The 12233-nt window shown below is 37.3% G+C and overlaps 1 protein-coding gene across 17 annotated transcripts in view; it reads right to left on the reverse strand.

Moving 5' to 3' along the window:
- The window catches only part of MARK3 (microtubule affinity regulating kinase 3), a 61917-nt gene that overhangs the window by 27026 nt on the left and 22658 nt on the right, over positions 1-12233 (reverse strand). For all 17 annotated transcript variants that reach the window (XM_033062661.2, XM_033062674.2, XM_033062663.2 and 14 more), the window contains 4 exons: positions 9277-9325; positions 8526-8591; positions 5972-6042; positions 723-779 (listed from right to left, as the gene is read on the reverse strand). In XM_033062661.2, coding sequence (XP_032918552.1) covers positions 723-779; positions 5972-6042; positions 8526-8591; positions 9277-9325 — 243 coding nt within the window. The remainder of the gene's footprint in view (positions 1-722; positions 780-5971; positions 6043-8525; positions 8592-9276; positions 9326-12233) is intronic.

A 12233-nucleotide genomic window follows, 5' to 3' on the forward strand; every position in this document is an offset into this window, starting at 1 on the left:
TACAACAGCTTCAGACTATGGGAGCTGTTTCACTACCTGAAAACTTGTTAGCATCTGTTTTTCTCCACAGAAAAGCATCTTACATTTTGATCTATTCAGATGAAAATATCACTATCCATACTTGAGAGCATGTGGTAGTACTCTTGCCTGGTAATAAACATAACCCTTAAAGTGTTTTCAAGTGTTCTTTTTTTTTTTTTTTAGTGGTGGTATTGTTGTTTGTTTTTTTAAGTTACAAAGCTATGACAAGTTGAACAAATTACATAGCAATACTATTAATATAAAAGGCAGTGTTTAAAGAAGAGACATGCTGTTTCATGCCAAGCTACAAAGAAGCCATACTCCAGTTTCATTATCACTACTGGTAATTCATTCTGCTCAACATCAACTCTTGACATACCTGTATCAAACTACTATGATTTTAAAAAAAAAAAAAAAAGATTTCTCAGCTAACACTGACCTGCATTAGATCTGATTGTGACTGCTGGGGGAGAGGTTATCTTTCAACAGTCATTAAATGTTTGCATTTAAAAGCCTTCTAAATACTTCTCCTTTTATTTAAAATGGTTCTAAGCTGCAAATATTTCTCAAAACTTGCTATAACATATGTAAATCAATCAATGAGAAAGTTCAGTATAAACTGTATTTTATAAAGAATAAAGGTTGAACTCACAGGTACAGAAGCTGACACACATACACTGCACACACTTTTTCCTACTCACCTTGAGATCTCTATGAACAATATGCTTTTGATGGCAATACTGCACTGCAGATACTATCTGGATAAAAAACAAGCCAAATTATGTAAGTAACATCTCAAAAAAGTAGGAGCTTTAATCAAACATTTCAACCTTTATTACTGAAGTTGATAACATAAAGTCATGCAATCAGACCCATATAATGAACTGCTACAGTGACCAGTATATTTGGGAGAAAGCTGCTGAATAACTTCGGTGTTATTTGATCTATTTGCTTTCTCCTATACTTGAACGAGGATTTTGTTTTTCCTGTGGGGCTAATTATAGACCAGTAGCAGCAATGACTTTCAAAAAGGTTACTGAAGTATTTTCATTCCAGTACTGTATACAGCTATAAAAGCTTTCCCCCTAGACTAAAGTTTTCCAGGCCCTCTCCAAAGGTGATTTTTCATGCCATGCCAGTCAGAAAAAGGGTAAGAAACAGGTTTTGGTTTCTTCAGAAACTACTGGGAAACAGCCTGTTTGTCAAAATTTATGCAATGGCAAGCAACTATGCATCTGACAGAGATCTGCTGTCTAAGTGCATATGGTTTAGTGTATTTTGTATACCATAGCAAGCTCAAGGGAAAAAACCCTCTTATGTCACTCAGGCATAATGGAATAACTTCTTCCATCATTACTTCCAAATACCATAAAGCTTTTCCTGCTTTATATGGCAAATAAAATAATATAAAATATAAAACAAATATAAGATAGCATATAAGCTATTTAAACAGTGCAGTGTTATAGTACATTGCTTCATGAAGCCATAAGCATTGCTGCAGAACTTCACATGTATGGAAAAGCTGGATTAAGTATTATTCTTACAGGACCACAAATGCAGTCAAAAGCATTTTGTCATGCATGGATGGTCAGAATTGAGGCAGATGTTATGACTTCTTAAAGTAAGTGGAACTGCACATAAAAATAGTAACTACATTTAAATAAATATATTTTCAGTCTTCATTCAAGAGTAAGAAGACTCGCTTGGCGGAAATGAGGTAGCATTACTGTTACAGGAAAATAACTCATGATCAGTTTGGTGTAAGGATCCTCCTGGTAAGGAGCAAGGGTTCTTGCCCTCAGCATTTAGAGCACATGAAAGGTATTGGTGGTTCTTGGTAGTTCAAATAACTGATGCACCAGTAAACTTTGTATTTGAAACTTAAGCACCAAAGTGATCTTTGTGCCCTGTATTCTCTTGAATGACACATGCAAAATGTGACCTTAGAAACCAAGCAGACAGTGCAAAGTTGAAATACTATTTCCATTCCCTACACCTTCATTCTGGTTTTGTTTTTTCCTTTATGTACTGGTTCTCTCTTTCAGACTCCAAGTTCAGTTTTTTACAGTTACTGAAACTGCCAAAGTGCTCCCATGCCACCACCTGTCCCATTCTTTCCCTTCCTTTTCTCTCTGCTACCATCACCTCAGTGCCAGTCACAAGCTCATTTTGCAGGGGCTTCCGATGCTGACAGCCTGACAAACACCTCAGGCTTTATTCAGGATTGCAGAGACACAGCACTATTACCACTCACTCCTGAACTGCTTTATTGTGACTGCCTAAGAGAGGAAGATCGAGCAGATGATCAAGCAGCAGTTTCCTTTGGAGATGCTTTTGAACTCCTCTGCATTACAACAGGATGGCACAGAGACTGCAGAAGTGAGTCCAATCCACATGAAGTGAAATAATGCAATATGTAGGACATTAATAATTGAAGAACAGCAATCATAACTGAATGAAAAATAGCACAAAGCATGGCTGCACCAGACTGAAACCTTTGTCTTCCACCTTCTATCACTGTTTCCATTGACAGATCCCTCACTCCCCAACCTTGTGTGAGGAATTTTCTGACGCTTGGCAGGTGAAGAGAAGAGGGGAAAAGGTATCTGAGCTTTTTGCTAGAAATAACAATTGGAGCATTGAAAAGTTTTCTAAAGAGTGATTTTAAAAATCTGTATAAATACAGGTTTTGAAGAAGAAGTGCTCTCCAGGCAGAAGAACCATTCCCTAAAAGGATTAAATGACAAAAGGATAAATGACCTCTCTAGGGCCCTTCCACACTGCCAAGAGCATTCTGTTGCTTTACTGGAACACACCAATAAGATGTATTTTGTGGATTTTATAATTTTCTAAGATCTGTCCTAACATCTACCAGCATTAAGAATTCTAAACTGCTTCAGCAGGGAAACAGCGAGAAGACTGAAGAAGGTCAGATCTTACTGCTTGCAGAAAAGAGAGGGAAATAATACACACAAATTTAAGGAGACTTGCTGCTCTGCATCAGATTTTTCTGTGGAAAAATGATGAGAATGAACCAGAACTGCCTGGAAGTCTGTAACAGGGATGAAGAATAAGTGATATTAAGAATGTAAAACATTCTCAATTTGAATTTCTGACATATGGCAACACAAAAGGAGTTTGAAATGAGGAACTGTATAGCATAGTTTTATTCTTAGACTTTATACCTTCTCCTGTGTTCCTTGTCAAGTTCAACTGGAATAATATGATTACTGTCTTTTACATTCTATTTTCCTGAAAAAAAACCTTACATATGGTTAACAAGATGGACTAAAAAATAGTTGCTTTTTATCTTTAACAAGCAAAGAAGGGAGAATTACCAAATTCTGTTCTTTGCCTGCTAGAAAGGAAGTGTCTCCTCAGACAAAACAAGTGTTTGATCCAGAAATCACATCTACTGAAAGAAGAAACATGATCTGAAAACAAGATATAATACAACCTATTGTAAGAGCTAATCTCAATACCATGGCACAACTGTTTCTTCAGTTCAGAAAGAGCCACTGTCTGCTAAAACAGTTAACAAATTAAAAAACAAGACTCTTATGTCGTAAGTCTCTAACAGAGAACAGCTGCACTGCATCAGATAAAAGGTCTGCAGAGTGCATTCTTCCTCCAACAATGTCCAAAAGCAATACAAAGCTATTCTGGGACTACAGTAAGGTGAAATGAATAGTTTTATGACCTGTGAACCCAGCAAGATTTAGTTTCCTTGTTTCCTTTGACACTGTCCCTCAGCCTGAGCTTTAGCATCTCATAAAATGCCAAGCTCTGATCAAAGTTACCTGACTTTCATCCAGCATGAATGCTTTTCTCTCTAGCAAAGCCCAATCCGCTTGTGCTACAGTTTCTCTCCTCTGCTTATTTCTAGGGTTCTCTCTTTTTTTTCCCAGGAACTGAGGCTTTTGAAGCTTTCAAGAACCTCCCTTCTTTGAGATCAAGGTCCTCTAAAACTGGTTGAGCTCAGCAGCCAGGAAATCAGCTGTTGGGGGAGGACAGAGCACAGCTGTCTGCACCAGGAGACTTGCAAGTCTGAAAAAAAACTGAAAAGGGTATTCCTGTGCATGCAAGTGAGGCTATCTATCTATCTTTATAAACAGCATTTATTCTACAGAAATACAAAAAAAAAAAACAACCCAACAAACCAACTCAAAAAATCATCAGGCTCACTGTACAAAAACCAAATTCTTGATGGGTCAAAGCTCAGCAGGTAACTCCCTTTTAAATTCTTCTCCTCCACATTTCTTTTTGAAAATGAAGCTACATATATCCTGTACTACCCACATTATCCCATAAAATTATGCACTAGGAATACCAGCAAAACATGTTCGACCTGTTCCTGTAAGTTTTCACTTAAAGGGGAGTAAAACTGTTAGAAAAAAAACCTAGGTATTTATTGAAGAAAGATGCAATTTTAATGTAATTACTGCAAGATCTTTTTCCACATAGCTCCCGATGAAACAAACTGAGGACTGAGAGTAGAAAGTCTATCAGTAGAAGTTTCCAATATTCACATCTGAGAGAGAACAGTCAATCCTCTCAAGTTACTCTGAAGATCTTCAAGTGTCATTACAAAGGCAACAGCCAGAGATTTAGAAGAGATGGCTGAAGTGGGAATGACTGTTTCACATCCCACCACTTCTATTCCCAACGCAGCACAGAAGCATAAACCAGAAACCTTCAATCATAAAGGAAAGCTACCTATCTACCAGAATATGAAAGTGAAGGCAGCGGCTTTAAAAAGACATTAAGACTTTGTTGAAGAGTAAAAGTTTTCCTTACTGTCAAGCTGTATAACTCCAGTAATCACAAATGACTTCTGGGGAGATGAAATCTACAGCTGCTTTTGGGTTGTTCTGTTTGTTTGGTGGTTGTGGTGGTTTTGGTGTGGGCTTTTTTCCCCCAAAAGATTAAGAAGGGTAAATATAAGATTTAATAAGATGAGAGAAAACAAAGCAAAATCATTAATTGAGTTCCTGGGAGTATCATATCTTATATCAAATTTCTTTTATGTATGGCTATGCTTAAAAAATGAAACTATCAGAGCCTCCTCTTCCAACAGGGAAACTGACTGACACATCACTGCCATGGTCCAGCAGTTTAAAACCCCTACATACCATTCAAAAAAACAACTCTTGCCCCTACTAATTATTTTCAAGTGTCATTAAGCTGGAGCATAATTTTGACATTTATTATTTTTTACAACATTACCAAGGCTATCCAAGTGACCAATGGGAATAGGCATTGCCGAATTTCAGCACAAGAGCAGGAAACAAGTGTATAAGACTGGTCAGACCTGAAATTCTAGGTGCTACAAGAGCATTTGGATTTAAATTAGCTATGCAAAAGTATCTGCTTATGTTCAGTACTGCTTTACTGTAGAATGGAAATGCTTTTTGCAGATCAATGAAATTCCAACATCTTGGCAGGGCCAGCTTATTCATCATAAAGAAAGCTAAACTAAAAAGTCTAGAAATTACTTTTCTGCGACTTTTTAGAACAGCTTTTAAACAGTATTTTCTCATGTAAGCAGAAGAATGTGAATGGATCACTACTATATGCACCGTCTGCATTTTCAAACTGGCCTGTTTGTAGCTTGTTACATTTGAACAACTTCCAAAATGTTGCAGACCTGCTGAGCTAAGGACATATGAAATCAGCCCAGAGGAAATGCATTTTGGAACGGAACACACTTCCAAACCAAGCGGTCTCTGTGTTCTGGCACTCCTGGACACCCTGGCACTCAGCACTAAAGAAACCAGCACCACTGAACAGACCACTGATCCTTCAAAGTACTGCTGTGACCCAAGCTTTTTCTTACTCACAACTACAAGCCCACAACATGCTAAACACTGCAAAGGACAGCTGTTTTACTCATTTCAGCATTAAAAACAGGGGTGAGGGGAAAGCTGACATATAGGAATGTTATACATACCTGTCTAAATTTAGCTCTAGCCTCCTTTTCCTTCATTCTTCCATGTGCAACCAGATAGTCAAACACCTCCCCTACAATTCAATAAGGAGATACATTAATGTCAATTTCAGAATGTAGAGATTCCTCTCCAGCAGTTGCCCATAGCAGTTTCACCAGAATGACTGTACTTTAAGTTTATGATTACAGGACAGCTCAAAAGAACAGGGAACAACTGCTGTGCAATTTACTACAACATCATCTCTTTTACAAGAAAGTAATGAGTGACTGGATATACACAAAGGAAACCATTTCCTTCCAATTACTTAGGATAGAAACTGAGCAGTATACTTCTGTTTTGTAAACAAAGATGACATCTATCCCTTCACAGACTTTCTCACAACAGTTTTCTTTTGCTTCAGAAAAAAATCTGCTTCATATATGGGAACAGTTAATGATATTTGTAAATGCCATCATACCAACACAAATTTTAAATTGTGCATGTATATAAAATGGTTCTAAACAAAACCAGAAACCTTAGCTTTAACCTAGACTTGGAAGAGGTATCCAATAGGAGGGTCACAAGAATGAGCATAGCAGGACACACTGATATAATCCCTCACACCACCATCATACCTGTAAAATACACTGAATGAGGTCAGTGTTGTATGGTTGTGGATGACTAAAGATTACTGAAGATCTACTGTGTTTCAGTTTTTCCCCCTCTTTAATCAATGCAGTCATTTCACAGCACATCAGTACAGACTACAGTGTTTGAGCTTTAAGTGCAGGCCACTGACCCATGAAACACTGACATGTTTTTGAAAGCATGGGAGACTTTCTTTACTAAAAATCAACAGTCATGTACGTAAGAACTACAAGCACAGAATAATAACACAGTTTTTAAAAGTCCTCACCAGTATGCAAAAACCATAAAAACTTCAGAAGTGGTTCAAATATTTAAATATTCCCTACTGAGCAAGGAAACATGGTTTTGTAGACAGCCACCTCACAAGGGAACAGCTGAGTAATATCATGTTTATTTTTTTTAAAAGACACAACTCCACCAGATTGCAATAAAAATGTAATCACACTGCAGGAAAAGCAACAACTGAGCCATCTGAGGGAATGTCAGGACTTCCAATAAAATAGTCTTCTCTCTGCAGTGTATTCTTTGATACTCAGCTAACTTCTCTCAGCTGTATTTCACAGTTGTTTCTTAAAAAACCTTGAAGCAATAAACCTGAACACTCCTCCATAATTCAGGGAAAAAGATACCAGGGAAATAATTATCCCAATTTATATGAAGCGTTACAGCTGTAGCAATAATGCCTTTCATCCTGCAGCCAGGGTTCATGTGCATCATGATGACCTCTACCTTGATAAAGAGGAAATAGGCAAAGTGATGCCTGCCAGTGTGATAATCAACCATTCCTGTCTGGAGCAGCATGGCACATGAAGAGGTGCTGCTCTTGGCCTTTTAGACCAGGACAGCACTTATCTCTCCCTTATCCCCCTATGAAAGGTCCTCACTCCTGTAGAGAACCACTGGCCTTTCTACCTCCTAGAAGCCAATCACTAGATGGCAATAAGACTTCACTTTTAAATCTAGTACTATCAAACAACACAGAGATGTCTCCCAAACACCTGCACTAGTCAGTATTTTAATGGAATAATACCCACTCTGTTCCTGTTTAAGCCAATTTTGGCTGAGCATTTACAAAGCTGCTACAAGAAAACACAGGTAGGTGGAGAATCTTGCCTTATTTGTAGCAATTGATTAAACTTCACATAATCTAATGTAACAGTCTGAATTTCTCTGAAAAATCTATCTCCTTCCTAAACCAACAGAAAAGCTTCAACTGTTTGAGATTCCCAGATGCTGGTGCTCAAGGGTGACACTGACAAGCTGAGTGACATTAAGTTCTAGCCAGCAAGGAGTAACTTAAGCCTGAACACCTTAATTCTGGCTCTGGTGAAAATATCTGACACTGCAGGATGTGCATTTTTCCATCCCCTCTACAATCAGGAAGAGCTTTTAAGCTCCTCCTAAAATGGCATAAGGCTAAGCCTAACAATTCCTGACAGTAGCAGGCCTGTGATTAAGATATGTAAGATGTCATCAACATCTAAAAACAGAAGTTGCAGTGCTCATGCTTTTGAAAGTAACAATTAAAGAAACACAGAAATGTTTAATCTGAACATGATTTTACCAAATATCTTATACAAAACAGAACACCAGAGGTAGGGAACTGAATACAATAAATTGAGAATATTATTATTTGCTACAGGCAGGAACAATCAGTGGCCAAGAAAAGATTCCAAATTAATTTGAGTTGTTAAAAAAAAAGCAAATGTTACTAAGTTGTACTAAGTTTAGAAGCTGGTTTTACAAGTTACATTTATTATTTATGTTGACCAAACAAGTCCCAGTGAATATTAAAGATTTTGCTTAATATTTTACACTACCTTGACATAAATATTTGCTGAGAAAGAAAGCAAAACTTTCAAGAAAACAAGTGCTTTCTCTCACTTGGCATTTTGCTTACATGTCTCACGGCAGCAAAGAGGTACTTACCCCCACTTGCATATTCCATTATTAAATAGAGAGTTTTTTCAGTTTCAATGACTTCAAATAGCTTCACTAGGAAAGAAAGACATTTAGTCATCAGTTAGCTAGCTACAAAAGCATTATGTTAACCCCCCCACAGAATTCTGTGAAAGAAAAATACACAAACTGTTTGCTTGTCATTTGATAATATCAGACTATTCACTCTAAAGAAGCTTTCTGTTTAATGTTCCTAAGTAAAAAATACTGCAACACATTTGGTCAACTCATACAGAACCACATATTCTCAAGAAACAGTAATTTGCTTCTGCTACATGGAAACATAACTAAACTAAGCAGATTTGAGCATCAATAGCCACATACTGACACACATGGTGACAAATCAGTTACCAGTCCCATAGGAGTACAAAAAAAAACTTGAAAACTTGAAACTTAAAAAAACTTGAAAAAAATTCTCGACCGCTTTCTCGGTTTTGGTGTATATGCAAATTTTAATGAGAGCCTGAATTCAGTCAAAAATCAATACTGTACTCAAAAAGAGCTAATTTATCAGTTAGCCATGCAAATAACAGTTTGAGCAAATGGACCAAAATGTTTATTTTACTTTTTTTTTTAAACACACCATTCTGAAATATCATTTACTACTACTATTTTACAGAAAATTCAGACTCTAGTACAAAATAATCTTTTAAACTCATTCCACAACAATCTTAACAATAACTTCTCCAGAAATGGAAATTATGTGAAAGAAACAAGATACCTATATTTGGATGATTTAAGATCTTCATTATTCTTACTTCTCTAAAGAGCTGAAATAAACATAAAATGTGAAATAAGTTAATGAAACCACTAACAAACAGTCATTCTCCTTAAAGACTGATGACTTTGATAAAGTCACTTAAACACAAAGGACAAACATTATTAGCATTTCAATGACGTTCATGAAATAAGCACTTCTTGAAGGGAGGAGTTAAATTCTGCTTAACAACCCTCCCAAACAAATCAACCCTCAAAAACCTGAAAACACCCAGGAAAGACTCTAGAGAGCTCAGGAAAGAAGTGACCTTAGCCCTGTGGTTTGCAGACTTTCGGGGTCAGAAGACCATTGTGAACCCACGCAGCTTCCTGCTGACCAGTACATCTTACACATCTTTCACTCCCTTCACAAAAAGTACAGACCCAAATTTTTGTGAATCCCCACCACAACAACTTTAGAAGACCACTGCAGTATGTTACAGGTATGAATTCAGCATTCTTTGCTAAAGCCCAGGAACCTGTGATCTGCTGTGCTACAACAGCACATCACAGGTGAAAAATGAGCTGTTTATAGAGTGCAAAAATCATGTTAGCCAACTATACCAGCAAGGAGCAAGTTCTAAGGAGAGAAGGGAAGAGAAGGCCACCCCTCAGCCCTTCAGAAGCACTGCTGCAAGGCAACTGAGGCATAGCAGCATCTGGTCCTGGGTCTGCCAGTACAGCTCCACTGACACATCCAGACACAGCCTCAAGCCTGCCCGATGCTCTGTGCAACACGCTGAACGTGCTTGCCAAAATTAATAGGGCAGAACATAAATGGTGTTTTCCTGACCCCATCATGCTGCTTCCCTTTATGCAAGCACTGGTGTTAACCCTGACTAACACACAAGGTACAGGAATTATTTAACAGAAAAATCTCACAAAACACACCACTCCTCCACATAAAAGCACTCCATCTCTAGCCCACCCCAGAGGATGGTGGTCAGGGACAACTACCCATTTGAGGCTGCATTTGAGGATAGCATTTTATCTCCTGCCCTAAATCCAGAGATAGTGTACTGATTGTAAGGATATTGTCTTGTTTCATGTCCCCACTGCCAATACTCATGGGAAGAGGGCTTTGCTTGAGTAATTATTTCTGAAGATTTCAACTTTTCCTGTCACACAGAGCAAACTGTCCTTCTGCAACTGAATGGAAGTAGGGAGTGACATTTAACAAACTAGAAATGAAAGCAAAGTCATGACTGAAAATTATCAATTCTTTTCACCTCTCCAAACTCTTCTGCAAAAGATTATTGTAAGATACACATAAATTCATAACTGTAATACTAAAAATACCACAGATGGTGTTACTGCAATACAAAACATTGCTTTGAACAAAGCTGGTAAATAGCAGATTAATTAAAAGCAGTTCCAAGAGAAAATGTTTTCTAATAACATTTGAAGCACAAATACTCTTTTCAGAAAACCAAAGAATTCTCTTTTTATGGACTACACTACATGGCAGTCAAGTGTGTAGCTGCTCTCCCTCTGCAGCTCCCCTGTGCCAGCCCAACACTCCAGAGGGCTGATTCTCTTCAGTGTCAATTATCTTCTAACAGCATGCTTCAAAAAGTGGGAGTAACCAAGAGGTTTTATTAGAAACCTAACAGAAATTTCTACAGGCGTATCAGCAACCTAACAGATCATATTGAACTTCATGCAAAGAGACTGAAGCAGAAGTCCACAGCTCCAAGGGAATGCAGACATAGGAAAAACCCCAAGAGTCTTGTAAATATGGGATAGGGATAACAGCAGTTAATTACAGCAAGGAAAGCTGGAAGATTAGGCTCAGGTCAGATTTCAGATAAAGTGAAGAAATTTGGTGGATTACACATATTATACACATATTATACACATATTATTATACACATATTAACAACTCAAAAACTTGTAGGCATATTTACTCAATTAAAAAAAAATAAAATAAAGTAAATCATTAGAAACAAACAGAAAACAACCAAAGAGTCAACAAAACAAAATCCTTATGCCTTTGTGATTTTTAACGAAAGAAAATGCAAGGGGTGGATTTTAAATAAATCAATAGGAAAACTCCACATTCTGAAGACCAGTTGTTCTAACCACTCTATGCTTTCTGATATTTCAGAATCATAGAATTTCTGCAAATGCCAACATCTGGGGAGCAATCCTCACTGCACTGTCCAGGAGACCTCCCTGCTACAGCCACAGCTGGGATTGGCACACTACCTGAACACAGAGAAAAAACAAACAGTTTTCCAAATGCTTTTAATTATCTTGTTATCCAGGTCTGTGCCTGACACTCTGCTAGATGACAAGCTGCTTCAATGAAATCAGGATTGATTGATCAAGTAAATTATTAGCCATGCAAAATAGTTTCAAAACCACTGCAAACGTGTTTTCTTTATCCTCTAGAGAGGTAAAATTGCTTTCTTTATTTTTGAACTATGTTATTTCTGGAGCTTTTTCATATGTAATTAGACAGGGTAGACTACATCATCTCGATCATCAGGAATTTAAAAGCAGTTGAATTTATAGCTATTTTTTCTTGCTTTTCATTCATTTCAGCTAAACTGGTGTATAATATATTCTGAATATTCCATTAACACTTTTAATCACAGCTTATATAACTGAAAGCCTCTTATCAGTTTTTACAATTTTGAAGAGAGTTGGCTTAATTCACTCTTATCTGATATCTGATATTTGATATCTTCCACCCCCAGTACCTAGATAAAGCCTACTGGGTCAGATTCTCACCAAAACACTGGTCCACAGTGACTACTCTGCTTTACTAACCCATGAAGCATGTCAAAAAGTAGCTTCTACATTATGAGCCATTTGTTCAAGTGGGTGACTAGGAACAAACAACTTTTAAAAAACAGACTATTTCTGTCTCAGAGGAAATTAAAAATAAAAATACTTGAGAATAGGATACAACCACCA

Source organism: Catharus ustulatus, chromosome 6, assembly GCF_009819885.2.
Source record: "Catharus ustulatus isolate bCatUst1 chromosome 6, bCatUst1.pri.v2, whole genome shotgun sequence".
Classification (NCBI taxonomy): domain Eukaryota; kingdom Metazoa; phylum Chordata; class Aves; order Passeriformes; family Turdidae; genus Catharus; species Catharus ustulatus.